Below are 17,500 nucleotides of genomic sequence, written 5' to 3' on the forward strand. Positions count from 1 at the left end.
GATCGGAAATAATGAGCTCTGAGCTCGATCCGTAGGGTAACGTCTGGCTGTCTCGTCAGAGATTGCAGCAGATTAAACAGTGAAACACACACACACACACACACACACACACACACACACACACACACACACACACACACACACACACACACACGGCGCTGGAGTGTTTAAGTAACGGCATCCAGGCAGCACTCTCCCACCGCCCGCCGCTCCACGCACCACCAGCACTTGACTTTCTTTCCATTCTCGCATTTCGTGGCAGGGTGTCGAGCTGTGCTGTGCTGTTGTGTTGTGGATGACCTATCCCTGCTGCTTCTCACACGCCCGCGCCTTGCTCTTCATTTCAGGGGAGGCGAAGGGCGAACCTAAAGTCTGCGGACGCTCTAAGGGATAGTTTTCTTAATTTCTGACCGATTTCGTGTGAATTCTAAGTAGGAGGTTGTGATGGGAAGTGTGGCGCAGCGGCGTGCTGTGGGCGAGTGGGGAGAGCTCTGAGTGACCCGCAGATCCCGGTTTAACAATGCGCCGCGAGGGATAAGGTGACCTCTCCCAGGACGCGGCACCTCGTCAGTGCTGTAATACAAAGACTTTTGGCAGGACCGCGCGGGGCATCATTGAGGCTAAACAGCGCGGCTCCTGCCAGACAGACGCCCCGGCCCGATCCGCCCCACGACCCTCGACCGCTTAATGGATTATAACCAGTGACGAGGGTGTTCTTGTGTGCCAAACCTGATTGACTGTATCTTTGTAGCCTCTCGACCACCACCACCACCACCACCACAGCGCACAAAGGCGACATTCCCTTTACAATACTCCATTTCATCCACTTTATCAAACCGTAACATGAAAACCAGAAGCCTCACGCGTGGCTGGAGTGTCTCGGGCTCCGTGGCGGCGGCGCGACCTGACAGCTGGTCCAGGTGGGGCGACTAATGTACTTACCTGACGGAGGAGGGGAAGTGGGTAGGGGAGCCTCGCCGGTGGGACTGACGCGCAATCCATCATCCACCTGGGTTATTTGAGGGATGGAAGGCTGGGATGTGGATGGGGGTGTGGGAGGGTGGGGGGGAGCACAATCATGCAGGCCCGTCAGCAGTGCCCGGCTCGCGTGGTGCTCCGCGGCTCCTCAGCAGGTATACTTAAGGCTGTGCTTGGCCGGGACGCACAGGGCAGTCGCGGTGCTCCTGACAGGCGCGACAGTGAATGGATGAATAAAGGGAAAATAGCCACCAGCCCGCGGTGGCGCCCACGTCGCCTTACGCGGAAAAATGAACGCCACTCATGAATTATGTAGTACTGGTGTGGCGCCGCGTCGTCCTGCGTAAAATACCAAGAAGTGCTGAAGCTTCTCGTTCGCTGCAGGAAAGAAAAAAAAAAACACTTCAAAGGAACTCGACGCAATCCTCTCCGCCCACAGAAGTGGTGACCGCCCGCCTGTGTGTGTGTGTGAGGCCGCCGCTGGGGATCAATAGAGGCGCCATGAGTGTGTGTGCAAGACGGAAATATTTTAGTGCAGTGAATAATTATCCTTGTGTCGAGGGTTACCGCTGTGCTGCCAAAAGAGAGTGAAAAATACATGCGGCGAGGCGCGCCATTATCAGTGTGACGCGAGTAATGACCGGCTGTGGGCGGTGACGCCAGGTGGAGGCTGAGTGGTGGAGCCGCGGCGCTTGGCCCGGCTCCCCCTGCATCCCCCAGCTCCGCACACGGGCACGCTCCACCCAGCGGTCCTCTCGCGGGACGACGGTTAATAATCAAGATGGAAAGACGAAATTCCCGAATCTTGCGGTGGCGTCGTGCCGTCGGGAAAGTCCTGCGGAACCTGGACGACGGTCACATACGCTCCCCCTCAGAGGACGATGATGATCCGGGTAAGTATGTGTCCCGCGTGTTCCCTACAACCCTCTCCACGCCTAGTGCCCTCCCTACTCCCTCTTGCTGTCTCTCATCCTATCACCCTTCCCTCCTCCACCCTCCTGTGGTCCCATGCCTCTATTACCTTTCCTTGTCCTCTGTCTTATGTTTTCCTACTTTTCTATATCATGCATTGTCTTCCATGCCATTAACGTAATTTCTGGTCCTCTTATCCTCCGACATGTTTCCTTCGGCCACCATCGCCCTCTGTGCGTGTAGCCTGCTTTTCTCCAGTTCCATTTAACTCCTGCTTGGGATGACTCCAGAAGGTAGAAGAACTTAGCAATGAAGCAGCAATTACCTGAAGAACTTGCCATTTATTCAAAGTTTCATATCGATTATTGAAGATTGTGAGTGGAGGGAAAGGGTTTGCTTGAGTCTCCCCTGAGTGTGATGCAGGTGTTGCAGGTTGGTCACGTGTGATGGAAGAGGAGAAGAGGGAGGGTGACCACTAACACTGAGCAGGACTTGATTAGGCGTCCCGGGGGTCCTGTATCCTTCACTGGTGGTCCGCGGCCCCGTAATCTCCCGGCTATTGTCTCGTGGCCAGGGTCGTGAAGCGCGTGCCTTCATGCAGCTGGTGTCAGGGCTTGATGGCTCCATGACCTCTGTCTCCCTCACTCCTCAATGGCTTCTATTCAAATGATTCTCCTTTCGTCGGTGCCCTGAGTCTCCTCCAGTCTTTTTTTTTTTTTTTTTTTTTTTTTTTTGTCACTCATTCTTAGCTATTCTTAGTGTCTCCTTCCCTTCTGTTCAAATTTCAGTATTGTAAACTCGTCCCATGAAGATTCTCTATCTGAAATTACCATCTTAAGTCATTCTTCCATCACAAATTCATTAAACCTTATTATATCTTGTCTTACCTTATGTTCCTACGTAACCTAACCTTACCTTATCGTGCAGTACATTGCCTTACCTTACCTTACCTTACCTTACCTTACCTTACCTTACCTTACAAAACCTAACGTAACCTAACCCAAACCAAACCAAAACAATTTAATGCACGTGAAATTACATTAGAGGGGATGATTTAAGATGAATATTTGTGAGGGAGAATTCACCTCGTGTGCAGTACTGGGAGACTCATCACCACCTTAAATGAGACCTTTTTGTGCCGGTAATGAGGGAAGAAGGGGTTATTTTGTGAGAGCAGCGCGGAGGAAGGTGGTTTGCATTTTTAATTATATTTTCTCATATTTACCTCATCAATGCAGGGTGAAATAGAGGGATCTCTCTCTCTCTCTCTCTCTCTCTCTCTCTCTCTCTCTCTCTCTCTCTCTCTCTCTCTCTCTCTCTCTCTCTCTCTCTCTCTCTCTCTCTCTCTCTCTCTCTCTCTCAAGTAATTTACTCCATTTGATTAATTTTTGCATTATTTGTTTATTTAGTTTATATATATATATATATATATATATATATATATATATATATATATATATATATATATTTTTTACCTTGAGATTTGTGTAGGATTAGACCAATTTCTTGCCATTGGGAAGGGTCTATGGAGGTTAGAAGATCAATGGCCTCAGTCTTCACTATTTTAATCCCCCCATGAGTTTCTGAAGCTGTACAAAACCACCAAATACTCACCAGAATGAATTGAAAATGCGTCCTGGTACTAAAGGGGTTAACTGGAAAGAAATTGTGATACGTATTCTTCTTTATCACTTCTTTTTTTTTTTTTTTTGGAGACACTTATAAAGGTTTCATGTATTGCTTGTGGTGGTGCTAATTGCCTCTTGTCGCCATGAAAGGGTTAACACGCCAGCGCAGTCGTTAGGGTGAAGGGAAAAGACTTGTTGTTGTTAGGGTGATGTGGCCTTGAAAACTGTACGATGGTCTGCTGCTTTACTTGCTGTCAGTGTGTGTGTGTGTGTGTGTGTGTGTGTGTGTGTGTGTGTGTGTGTGTGTGTGTGTGTGTGTGTATGATTTATTGTTAAAAAATGCGAGAAATGTTGTATTATTATCTTTTTGTTTGTGTCTTTTTTTCAGGAATTATTTTTGTCGTGTGTGTGTGTGTGTGTGTGTGTGTGTGTGTGTGTGTGTGTGTGTGTGTGTGTGTGTGTGTGTGTGTGTTGAAAGGAGAATTATTTTATATATTTACTTTCTTTTCCATTCTCTACATTTTTATTTATTTATTTTATTTACTTAAGGATTTAGTTGCCTCTATTTACACACATTTCATTCTACTTCTTATCAATAAAAGAAGAAAAATTAATAAAAAAAAACACTTCTAGAATTTGAATATTTTTGTACTATAAATGCAAACTCAGACAAAAATTATAAAAAAATGAATAGAAAATACGAAAAAAATATTCATCATTTAATACATTTTTACGAGGCAGAAAGGATTTAAGGCCCACGAAAGCTTCTGGTATTAGTGTGTGTGTGTGTGTGTGTGTGTGTGTGTGTGTGTGTGTGTGTGTGTGTGTGTGGAGGTCGTCTGGTAATAACGACCCGAAGACGTCTTGAACCTTCCTTGTCTGATCTACTTGCCATGTGCGACTCAGGGTGGGCTGAGGCATCATTCCTCCTCCTCCTCCTCCTCCTCCTCCTCCTCCTCCTCCTCCTCCTCCTCCTCCTCCTCCTCCTCCTCCTCCTCCTCCTCCTCACTCCTCCTCTCACTAACCTTCCTCTGCTGTGTGGCTTAGCCAGATGACTCTCTCTCTCTCTCTCTCTCTCTCTCTCTCTCTCTCTCTCTCTCTCTCTCTCTCTCTCTCTCTCTCTCTCTCTCTCTCTCTCTCTCTCTCTGCATATTTTTTTTTTTTTTTGGCTTCTAATGTTATATTTTCTTGCCTTACATTTTCCTACTCTCATTTTTCTTTTCCTTTTTTTTCTCTTTTTTTTCGTCTTATTAATTGTTGCCCTAGTCCTCATTCTCATTATCTTATCTCACCATCCTCCTCCTCCTCCTCCTCCTCCTCCTCCTCCTCCTCCTCCTCCTCCTCCTCCTCCTCCTCCTCCTCCTCCTCTACCCTGTGACTCACCAGCTTGATAATTCACAAAGAAAAATAACAAGGACTACAAGTTTTATCTTCGCATGTGACTGTATTCTTCACTTAGCATTTTCTTCCCTTCCTCCCACCAGCGCCCCCTCTAAGGTTACGCTGGTGGTGGTGGTCGTGGTGGTGGTGGTGGTGGTGTCAAGTTTTTGTTCGTCTTGTGTAATCGTTTTCCTCGCTTCCATGAACGTACCCTGTCGTGTTATCAATTGAAAGTACGTGTCAGGGGATGGTTTCCGTCGTTTATGTGTTTCTTTGCATCAACACACTGATTTGCTTGGCTGTGTTGATTTGTGTGTTTCTCATGTGATGTTTTTTCGAAGCTGTATGTTTAGTGGCCTTCTTGATGTGTGTGTGTGTGTGTGTGTGTGTGTGTGTGTGTGTGGTATTCTGGTTTTTTTTTTTTTTTTTTTTTTGTACTTTTTTGTTCCAGAATATAGTTTTCTTCAATTTTTTCTAACACAACTGGGAACTTAATTGGTAAACCTTAGTGGTATTTTCTGTTACTCTTTTTTTTCCCCTTAATTTATCTTTTCTTTTCATTTGCAATATTTCTTCTATCTCTGCATCAACACAGTGACTTTTCTGGCTGGTTTTATTTGCGTTGTTTTTGTTATGTGACTTTTTTGAAGCTGTATATTTAGTGGTTTTTTTTTTCTTTATTTATGGTGCCAGAATATTAGGTTTCTTCATTTTATTTCTAACACAACTGGGAATTTAATTGGCAAACCTTCTGATTCTTATTCTTTTTCTTAATTTTTTACTTTTTTCCTCCTTTTCTAATATTTTTTTCTCCCTCTGCATCAACACAGCGACTTTTTAGGGCTGGTTTTTATTTGGGTTCTTATTTGTTATGTGACTTTATTTTGAAGCTTTATATTCAGTGGTTTTCCTTCCTTCATATTTTTCCTATGGTGCTAAAATATTAGTTTCTTGTATTTATTTCTAACACAGCTCGGAACTTAACTTACTCCTTTTTTTTTTCTCTTAAATTGTTACTTTTTATTTCCCTTTTTCAGTATTTCTTCTCCCAATCTTGTCCTTCGCTAATCTCCTTGACGTATGGAGATTTATAATTGGAAGTAGTTTCATCTTACCTGCATTACATATTGATTACCTGTATGTGCTGATGATGCTTACTATAGTGTGTGTGTGTGTGTGTGTGTGTGTGTTGTTTTAGTCTGTGTGTTTTAGTCTCATCTAGTTTGCCAGTTCCTTAAAACCTTTGGCAGATGTTATGTGTGTTTACTCGTGTGCGTGTGCGTGTGCTAGTGTCAGAATAGAAACTACTTATCCAGGAGGTAGCAGTTCACACTCAGATTCCTAAAATAGTGGCACTGAAAATAGCACCATTCACAGAAAACCGAGTCTCTTTCAGGGCAGACTGCAGCAGAGTAGCTTCCTCCCTCACCTGTCAATACACACCTGAGCACACACTTCAATCACTACAAATTACACCCACACACACTCTCTCACTACTTTTCATTCATTTTTCTAACTCAAACACCGCCGTTCATTCGTTCAAGTCGCTGCACGTTTATTAAATGTAAACAAATCTTGATAGCGGGGAATGCGCAGGTGTGGATCGAGACAGGAAGGTTGGGGAGTAGTGGGAGAGAGAGGGAGTGTGTAGATGGAGAGAGGGAGGGAGGGGAAGAAGGCGTGCCAGAGAGTGCCTTTAGAGAAAACGGAAGAAATCAAGGCCATACGAAAAGGGCTAACTTCACTATTTCATTCAAGTATTGCATAGATGTGGTGTGTTGCGTTAGTGTTGCATGGAGCAGTGTTGGGTGTTGGTAGGGACATGGAGGTCTGACAGATGGCGCTGGGGAGGGAGTAGGAAGGAGTTAAAGGCGTGAATGAGTGTGGCTTTAACATGGTAACGTGTCTTGTGGCTTGTTTGTGGCTTGATGACTTTGTATATCTGTTTTCCAAGGTTAGGTTGAGGTTTATGATAAGTGATAAGCTGTATTGAATAAAGAAATCAAATGGACACACACACACACACACACACACACACACACACACACACACACACACACACACACACACACACACACACACACACACACACAGAAAACGATCAGTTAGGCCATAATGAGGGTGATGATATGGATCGCAAGGAAAATGGGAAAGAGGAGTGAGAGAAGAGACAAGACAGGCGTGAGGGAAGGACAGAGAGAGAGAGAGAGAGAGAGAGAGAGAGAGAGAGAGAGAGAGAGAGAGGAAGGACGACTCTAAAATGCCTGGAGTACGACCTTGGTGTGTCGTTTTGCGTTCCGTCTCCGGGCGCAGGAATATTGTAGTGTTACGTGGCCTGGAGGGAAGCGTTGGATCAATGGAGCCAAGTAGCGACTGTACCCGTGACGTGGCCCTTCCTTCACTCCTTCCTTCGTGTCCTTCTTTCAATCCTTCATGTCCTTCATTCGTTTCCTTTCTTCACTTTTTCCTTCGTGTCCTTCTTTCACTCCTTCCTTCGTGTCATTTCGTTACTCCTTCCTTCACTCCTTCCTTCGTGTCCTTCTTTCAATCCTTCATGTCCTTCATTCGTTTCCTTTCTTCACTTTTTCCTTCGTGTCCTTCTTTCACTCCTTCCTTCGTGTCATTTCTTTACTCCATCCTTTATTTCCTTCATTCTTTCCTTCACTCTCCTTCGTTTCTTTCCTTCACTTCTTACATCCCTCCTTCTTTCACTCTCCTTCGTTTTCTTCCTTCTCCTTCCTTCCCTCCTTCCATCCCTCCTTCCTTCCCTCCTTCCTTTACTCCTACCTTCACTTTTTCCTTTACTCCTTCCTTCACTTCATCCTTCACTCCTTCGTTTCCTTACTTCACTCCATTGGTTTCCTTCTTTTGTTTCCTTCTTCACTCCTTTCATATCCTTCCTTCAGTTGAATACGTTGTGTCACGTTTTTTTTTCTCTATTTCGTTCTTTCCTTCCTTCGTTTTTTCCTTCCTTCCTTCCTTCCTTCCTTTTTGGTTTAAGTAGTGTATCCTTACCTGTCTTTTTCTTGGTTAATTCTTCCTTCATTCATTCCTTCATTCATTCATTCTTGCCTATCTATCCTTCCTTCCTGCTGCTTTCCTACCTTCTTTCTTTCCTTCCTACAGTAATATAAGTCCCTCACTCCTTCATTTTCTCATATTTTTATTTTATTTTTATTTTCATTGTATATCTATTCTCTTTTTCCTCCAGTTTTACGCTTTTTTCTTTCATTCGTTTCTTTTTGCCTTCTTTAATTGAGTTTCTTCAGTTTTTTTCGTTCCTTCACATCAATTGATCACTTCCTTCCTTCCTTCCTTTTCTCCTTCCAGTACATCTTTATTATTTCCTTCTTCCTTCCTTCTTTCTTACTTTTTCTCCCAAATGCAATCGTATCTTTTCTTCCCTTCTTTCTCCAGTTTTTTTTTCCATTCTTAGTCTTTCTCTTCTTTACCCAACTTTTCCTTTTCTTACTTCATTTCCTTCCACCTTTTCCTCCTTTTCTCTTACCCACCCAGATACGTTTCCTGTGTGTGTGTGTGTGTGTGTGTGTGTGTGTGTGTGTGTGTGTGTGGGTGTCCCTGCCTTAAGAGTGGGTCATAATTTTAAAGCATTCATGTTTAAATATACAAGAAGTCCTCGCCACAGCTGGTAATGCCTCCTACTAACCGCTTGCGTGGGAGGCGAGACGAGGGCGTGGGCAGGCGGGGGTGGGTGACGGAGGCGTGGAGAGTAGGCGTGGTTATTGTGGTGGTGGTGGTGGGGGGAGTAGGAGGAAAGGGAAATGGAAGACTAGGTTGGAAAAAGAGGAAACATACACTGTTTATAATGTAGAAGGAGGAAGAGAGGAGAGAGAAATGAGAACAAGTAAACGGTGAATAAAAATTTTCCTTACGCTACTTAAGAAAGAGGAAATAAGAACAAAGGAAGAAGAAGAAGAAGAAGAAGAAGAAGATAGTTTTGCATCTACTATTGTACTTCTGTTTTGATACCACTGTATATTTTTGTCACTATCGTTACTTGGCAATACTGCTTTAATAATCGTATTCCTTGCTTTTTTAACCTCTGCTTTACTTTCCCTCTTGGCATTTTCCTCCAGTGCTTAATACTTCAAAGGATGGCGAAACCTAAGCAGCAGCAGCATATTTGTTGGTCCCTTCGTGTTGTTTCAATTTCACATCTGTTCATTGAGTAGTTGAAATAGGATAGCACAGTAGAAGGCTTCTCTCCGTCCACCCGAAACGTAATGGAAAGGTCACGTATACTCTCTCTCTCTCTCTCTCTCTCTCTCTCTCTCTCTCTCTCTCTCTCTCTCTCTCTCTCTCTCTCTCTCTCTCTCTCTCTCTCTCTCTCTCTCTCTCGACGGTTCGCCTTTCACTGTCTCCATTGGCGATCTGATCTCAGTCACACACACACACACACACACACACACACACACACACACACACACACACACACACACACACACACACACACACACACACACACACACACACACACACATTTCCCGCTAATCAACTGAAAGTCTTCTGTGCTAATGAAGATGCAAGAAAGTCATGTTTCCTAGTGACAAATATACACGCTGTTGATGAGGCGAGAGAAGGAGAGGAGAGAGAGAGAGAGAGAGAGAGAGAGAGAGAGAGAGAGAGAGAGAGAGAGAGGTGACCAGAGTATTTGGGATGGTGAGTGAATGGGTTAGTCCGTTATTGAATGGGTATAAAGGATTGAGTGAGTGGTGTAAGGAAGAGGTGTGTGTGTGTGTGTGTGTGTGTGTGTGTGTGTGTGTGTGTGTGTGTGTGTGTGTGTGTGTGAAGATGATTAGTATAGTAACAATGACAATGAAAAAAAAAAGTTATATACATGTGAGGAGCATTTGATTAGGAGAACTATGAGTGTTATGAGGAAAAACCAAGACAACGATGACAATTAAATAATATGTGCCTCAAACTACAAAATGATGAGGATAGAATAAATAAGACCACTTGATGAGGAAGACCGAGTGATATGAGGAACAAGAGTAAGATGAGTCCTGTCAATAATATGACTGAGCGAGAAAGACTGAGGATAAGAGAAGATTATGAGGGAAGGTGTAAATAAGAGGATATCAGGAGAGGACGAGGAGGAGGAGGAGGAAGGAGATGAGGGGGGATGCTATAGATGAAGGTCAAGGTGATGAGGGGAGCGGGATGCTGGAGGCGGGAGATAAAGATGGGGAGAGACAAGAGGGAGAGAGGAGTAGATGAGGCTTAGCTGTGTTTCAGTTCTCTTTGCTTATCATGGTACTCTCTAATCTATAAGTAGTAAAAAACAGGAAATCAACACACTGCCACATCCGTTCATTGCATCACTGGCCGCCCCGTAGAGTTCAGGCGGGATGGTGGAAAGACACTAAGGAACACAAAGGAAGAACGAAAATAAGTCAACAAAGCGGGTCCATTCACGACAGGAGGTTCGAAATGATTACTCCGACATGCACCACAGTAGAAAGGGTTTAGAAGAAAGGGAATTGAAGAAGTGCCTAAAGATTATTTATGAGGGAAAACGTAGAGATAAGTGTTAAAGGAAAATGTTTCAATCTATGTTATTTAAAGGAAAAACAGGAAAATTTCTTTAGATATCAGTAGAGACATTTAGAAAGGTACTGATTGAGATGAAAATAAGACTAAATCAAAGGTATATGTTATTTAAAGGGTAAAAAACACACAGATGTAAACAGAAATCCTTTGAATTACGTGTCACTTAAGGAAAAGGAGAGTAATCACCACAACGGCAGTGAGTGTGGTGACAGCATGATGTGTAGGTGGTGGTGGTGGTGGTGCGGCAGGCTGTGAGATTTGCTGGGCTGTGATGCTGTGAGGGGGACAGCAGCGGCGCGGCCTGTCTTTATCCTGCAGTATCAAGAAGGCGTACAGCGGCGTGCAGGATACTCGCAGGATACAATGGTGCGGATGGTGGTGGTGCAGTGCCTGGGTGTGGTGTGGCTGGCCATGAGGGGCGGTGGTGGTGGTGGTGGTGGTGATGGTGGTAGTAGTAGTAATAGTAGTAGTAGTAGTAGTAGTAGTAGTAGTAGTAGTAGTAGTAGTGTGGTGGTGTGGTAGCGTAGTGGGTGGCAGCGTATTGATCGTGGCGTGCTGGGGGCGGGCGAGAGAGAGAGAGAGAGAGAGAGAGAGAGAGAGAGAGAGAGATTGAGACGGTGGGCATCCAGGCCAGTCATGCCGCATCCTTTCCTCTACCACCACCACCACCACTGCCTTCTCCTGCAGTACACTCTTCGCCTCGCCCTCTCGCCCAGCGCCCCCTTCCCTCACTCCTTCCTGTGTGGCCTCCTGTCCCCGTCGGGCTAGCGTAGACACTAGTCAGCGTAGTCACTGTCCGTCAGCCTCCGAGCCGTGCCGTGTGTGTGGATGTGTGTATGTGTTTGTATGTCGCCTCCACCGCAGTGCTGTGTTTGAACCCTCCCCGCTGCCGCCGCCGCTGCTGGTGGTGATAATGGTGGTGCCAGCAGCTGCCGCCCCGCTGGTGGTGCGAGCGGCGGCGAGCAGCGGCAGCCTTCTCGTCAGTAGCACAGGCTGTCCACAGTAGCTCTTCCTCCTCCTTCCTGGCGGGGATGTGAGGCCGCGTACAGCCGCCGCCGCCATAATGGGTCTGTTTCTCGGCGGCTTGCGAGTGATGGAGGCAACCTGTGACCTCTGTCTCTTGACCTCTGGCGTCCTTCCTTGAGCTTGTACAGCCACCGCCCCCTTCACCCCGGCGCCCCTGTAAGTCTCTCTCTCTCTCTCTCTCTCTCTCTCTCTCTCTCTCTCTCTCTCTCTCTCTCTCTCTCTCTCTCTCTCTCTCTCTCTCTCTCTCTCTCTCTCTGTCAGTGTGTAATGTGCAGCCTGGTTATCCTTGGAGACCCGCCTTCTTCTCTCCCGCTGCGTCACGCCTTCGTCAGGGACTTGGCGGGGGAATTACAGATCCTCATGTTAAATGCGAATGATTCCCCAGAAACATCCCCTCTTTATCCCCAATCCACCTCCTCCTACCACTTTCCTGAGGCTCCCCACCACCACCACCAACCCTCCCTCCACCTCTCCCTCTTACCCTCCCTCTCCCTCTTCTTCCTCCTCTTCCACCCCCTGAGATTGTCGTGACGTGATTAGCGAGGTAAATGTCACGTCTTTCGGGCTTCGTTTGAGGGTCATGGTGTGGGTGAAAACGTTCCCTCAGTGGCGGTGTTTGCTGCCGTTCCTTTAGGGTTAAGAGGCCCCGTAACGTTTCTTGATGACAGGAGTTGTGCGTGTGTGGGGGATTAGATCTCTGGCTCACTGGCTTAAGGAATGTGATGGGATTGGATTCGATTTAGCTCGGGTGTAAAGGATTAGGTTTCTATGGACTCTTAATAGGGAAGAAGAGAATTTTGTTGGAGTTTAAATAGGCGAATAGTGGATGTTATTTGGCTAAACATTAATCTCTTCAGTAGAATGACACGTTTCCATATTTTATACAGCTTCAGAAACTTATGTGGAGATTAAAATAGTGAAGACTCTGGCCATTAATCTTTTGCCCTCCAAACACCCTTTGTAATGTCAATAATATCCTCTAATCATACATATAACTCGTGGTAAAAGTGCTTCCCAGTACCGAAGAGGTTGAATAAGGAAATACTTGGATACTGAATAGAAAACACAAGATATCATTGGACACTAAATAAGAAAGAATGATAATTGATAGGACTTTAAATAGAGAACAGCAAGATTCCATTGAACACTGAATAGGGAATGAGTAGTTTCCTCTTAGACATTAGATAGTAAAGACTTAAATATTCGTGCTTTTAATAGAGAGTGATTTACATACATTGATAGTAGTTTTCGTCTTAGCCTCAATGCGTGACGTTCGTAAGAGGACATTGTAGCCTATAACACTTTAAAAGGCTCTAAATGAAGTTATAGGACTCGCTAAGGTTGATTTTTCACATTAACAAGATTTCTACCTTATTGATAGAAACATTTCGTCTTAGTCTCAATACATGACGTTCGTAAAAGGAAATTGTAACCTGTAACACTTTAAAAGGCTCTAAATGAAGTTATAGGACATCCTTATAGTGCTTTTTTTCTAGTTTTGGTGACAGATTAACAAGATTTCTACCTTATTAATAGGAGGAATATTTCGTCTTAGTCTCAATGCATGACGTTCGTAAGAGGATATTGTAACTTGTAAAATTTTAAAAGGCTTTGAAATTATGGGACTTTCTAAGGGTGCTTTTTTTACGGTTTTAGTGACATTAACAAGATTTCTACCCAATTAATTGAAACATTTCGTCTTAATCTCAATGCGTGACGTTTGTAAGAGGATATTGTAACTTGTAACACTAAAAGGCTCTAAATGAAGTTATAGGATTTTCTAAAAGTCTTTTTTTAGTTATGGTGACAGATTAACAAGATTTCTACCTTATTAATAGGAGAAACATTTCGTCTTAGTGTCAATGCGTGACGTTCATAAGAGGACATTGTAACCTGTAACACTTAAAAAGGTTCTATATGAAGTTATAGAAGTTTCAAATAGTGCTTTTTTAGTTTTGGTGACAGATTAACAAGTTTTCTACCTTATAGGAGAAACATTCCTGAGAACCACGCTAATGAAAATAAACATGACGAGAGAGTGAAGTACTGGTGAATACGAGGCCATTTGTCATGCACTAGTTTGTGGCGATGCGTGCTGAGCTACTAGAAGAAAGAAAAACGAGGAGAAAATAGTAATTCATCCTTTCCTTTACTGAGAATTGTGTTGCCTTGCTTTTATTCTCGACTCGTTTTGATTTCCTGGAGCATTGTGTGTGTGTGTGTGTGTGTGTGTGTGTGTGTGTGTGTGTGTGTGTGTGTGTGTGTGTGTGTGTGTGATGTTGACTCTTTCTCCTTACATTGTCAAGTCATTACATTTTTTTTTTCTCGTTTTGTTTAGATAATGCGAAGGTTTTATATTTTACTGTTATTACTTGTATTACGTTTCTTTCTTTGCCTCCAGATGTAATGACAAGGGCAGTCGTCTGTAACCTGAATGTCAGTGTCTGTTGTGTGTTATTACTGTGTGAACAATGAAAACTAGTCTGGGAGGGAAAAAATCTATGTAATTTAGACATTTTACTTTGTTTTCATACGTAGCTGCTTTCTGTGTGTGTGTGTGTGTGTGTGTGTGTGTGTGTGTGTGTGTGTGTGTGTGTGTGTGTGTGTGTGTGTGTGTGTGATACGAAGGGATATCCGTTGACTTTTTCAATGGAACTTTTTTTATATTCCTTTGTCTTCGAGGAAACGTTTGTAGGAAATGGAACGTTTTCTCAAATGGCAACCTTTTCTTTTCCCTTTTTTGCCCTTTTTATCTGTGAATAATGCATTTTCTTAGACTGCTGTAGCCTCAGAAACTTAGAGAGAGAGAGAGAGAGAGAGAGAGAGAGAGAGAGAATTTACCTGCATATTCTTCCGTGTTATTTTTAGCATCTTGAATAATTTTAGAATTTCACACTGCTATTGTTTTGGTTGCAGAAGTGAGGACGGGCTACTAGTCCACACACACACACACACACACACACACACACACACACACACACACACACACACACACACACACACACGTGCCATCAGTGTGAGTCATTTCTTTCATGGATTCTGGATGTCTATCACAAGAATGCATTTCGATTTACAAATACGTGTGTTGAGGTTTCAGAGAGAGAGAGAGAGAGAGAGAGAGAGAGAGAGAGAGAGAGAGAGAGAGAGAGGGAGATAAGGCGCCTAAGGGAATAGTGCAAGGCCTTCATCGCTCCCATTAAACACCTCATAAGGCCAAATTCCTTATTTTCGTCACGATTCTCCTGAAGGGTTTCCACGTGGCGACTCAAATCAGCCCTCGTGGCAAATAGGATAATCAGGACTGCCTTGGAGGAGGAGGAGGAGGAGGAGGAGGAGGAGGAGTAGTAGTCTCAACCCTACAGTGGCATAGACAGCAGCATCAGTGGTAGGGGGAGGATGGCTAGAAGGATGCACCGTCAGCCTGGGTCCTGGATATTGCTCTTATAAATAGAAGCGCGGCATTTTCCTCGACCTTGGAGGCTGCGAACCAGGTCACCCTCTCTCCCCTCCCTACCTTACCCTCTCCCCGTCACTCTCCTTTCCTCCCCTCTCCCACCTCCTCCGGTACCCGTGCCACCTACTTAACGGTGAAAATGCAAAGTAAAATAATTGCAACAGTGATTTGTATACTTGTATTTTTCTTTTTTGGAATATAATAGTTTGTTGTTTTTGTTGTTCTTGTTCTTGTTCTGTTTCTTCTTTTTTTCTTCTTGTAGATCTTCTTGTTCTTGTTCTTCCTTTTGTTCTTGTTCTTGTTCTTGTTGTTCTTGTTGTTCTTGTGTCAGTTAATTATCACACGTATTTTTGGTGGGTTGGAATTTGGAAGTTTATTTATTTGTTTCTTTCATTTTTTTATTTGTTTCGTGTAATGTGTTGAGTTGTTTTCCCGACGCGGCGAGGTATTAATTTGGCTTCTTTTTTTTCATTATTGTTATTCTTTTCATGGACTTTTTTGTTGGTAATTTCTTCCTTTTGTGACGTGTTGTCTGTGTTGCGTCTTCGTCATCACTCCCTCTCTCCTCTCTTCTCTTTCCTCTCCTCTCTCCTTTCCTCTTCTCTTCTCTCTTCTCCCTTCACTCCTTCCCTATTCGTTTCATTTCTTCTTCACCACTCCCTCTTTTATCCCCTCTCCTCTCCTCTCCTCTCCACTCCCTATTCTTATTTCATTTCTTCCTTTTCTCTTTTTCCTCGTTTGCCTCCTCTTCTTCTTTCGTCTTTCATTTTCATCATTATTCTTCATGCCTTTCCACACTTACTTCTTCCCCTTGCCTTTCTCTTCTTCCTTATCTCTCCCTCTCCTCTTCCGTCCCTCACGTGACTGAATGCGTAACAGTTTTCGTCTCGCGTAACAGTTCAGCTTGCAGTCAAGTTTTCCAGCTCACTAGAATAAAAACCCGATCACCGCTTCCTGTTTTCTTTTGATTCCTGCAGGTGTAACAGTGAGCGAGTGTGGAGGAGCCTTTAGTTCACACACACACACACACACACACACACACACACACACACACACACACACACACACACACACACACACACACACACACACACACACACACACACACACACACACACACACACACACACACACACACACACACACACACACACACACACACACACACACACACACACGAAAAATGTACAGTATAATCTTAAAAGGAAATAAAGAAAACAAATATTGAAAAGAAAATGCGAAAGAGAGAGAGAGAGAGAGAGAGAGAGAGAGAGAGAGAGAGAGAGAGAGAGAGAGAGAGAGACTTCTTCGCTACCATGTTTATATTATTTACCATAACACACACACACACACACACACACACACACACACACACACACACACACACACACACACAGAAAAGGTCATCATTGCACAGATTCGAGGTCTATATTGGTAACTGTTGTTCTTGTTCCAGAGGGCGTGGCGGGGAGCGGCGGGGAGGGCCCTGGAGGCACCGCTCCTGCTGGCGGCGGATCCTCCCCCGTCACCAAACGCAAGGGCTTCTCCAGGTGAGTCAGTGATACCGTTACCTGTTCTTTTTTTCTGTGTAAGAGGGACACCGTCTAAGGGCAACACAAATTAAGAAGGTCCACTATTTTTCTTTCTTCTTTTTTTTCTGTTTTGTAACCTTGCATGGCTTTAACCCCTTCAATACCATGACACGTGTTCATATTTATTCTGCTTACTATTTGGTGATTTCTTACAGCTTCAGAAACTTATGTGGGGATTGAAACAGTGAAGACCCTGGCCATTATTCTTCTGACCTCCGTAAACCCTTTCCTAATGTCAGTAAAATCGTCTTATAATACTCAAAACTCATGGTAAAAATGCGTCCCGGTACTGAAGTGATTAATGAACAAAAATAACTGACACGTAACCTTTCCGCTAATAATAGTACATCTTGGCATTTGATTGAGTTAGCCGACGAGTACAGAAATATTTAACCTCCATAACCTTTCTGCCAGTGGTGTCTATTAAAGTAGCCTCTAAACTCAATGACGGGAAGGCACAGTGCTCCATAACATTCAACAGAGACTGAGGAGAAGCCCTAGCAATCAAAGAGTTAATATACGTCTCCTCCCACTCCCACTTTACCTTCCTCTTATGTAAGTTGGAAGGCACCGGGCATTCTGAGGTGTTCCCGGGCCATTGAGAGGCGAGGGAAAGGCCAGAAGTCGCGTTACGTACCTACTGTACCAGGTGCTGAGTGGGACGCCTGTCAGGTGAGGCAGAGAAATGTCAAGTGGAGTCAGTCATCGGCACTCGGGTGGACGGGGCACCGAGTACGATTAGGAATCTCATTAATTAATAAAGCCGGGGTGTGACAGGAGGAGTCAGGCCGCCGCCGCCGCTGACAAGTGTGGCTGAGGAACATTAGCCGTCCGCCACACTCGTGATCGAACGGTGGCACGAAACTTTGGGGATGAAATGATTCTGTTTGGTGAAATAGAGGAAAGATTTGTCCCCTTATCAGTGAGGTGAAGTTTGCCCACAGGAAGGGGAAGGG

General features: G+C 44.4%; 1 protein-coding gene across 11 annotated transcripts in view; it reads left to right on the forward strand.

The window, feature by feature from the left end:
- Positions 1-17,500, forward strand: part of LOC123511006 (kalirin-like) — a 310,494-nt gene that overhangs the window by 218,038 nt on the left and 74,956 nt on the right. For all 11 annotated transcript variants that reach the window (XM_045266621.1, XM_045266619.1, XM_045266623.1 and 8 more), the window contains one exon: positions 16,409-16,502. In XM_045266621.1, the coding sequence (XP_045122556.1) occupies positions 16,409-16,502 (94 nt within the window). The remainder of the gene's footprint in view (positions 1-16,408; positions 16,503-17,500) is intronic.

Source organism: Portunus trituberculatus, chromosome 30 (genome assembly GCF_017591435.1).
Source record: "Portunus trituberculatus isolate SZX2019 chromosome 30, ASM1759143v1, whole genome shotgun sequence".
Lineage (NCBI taxonomy): Eukaryota > Metazoa > Arthropoda > Malacostraca > Decapoda > Portunidae > Portunus > Portunus trituberculatus.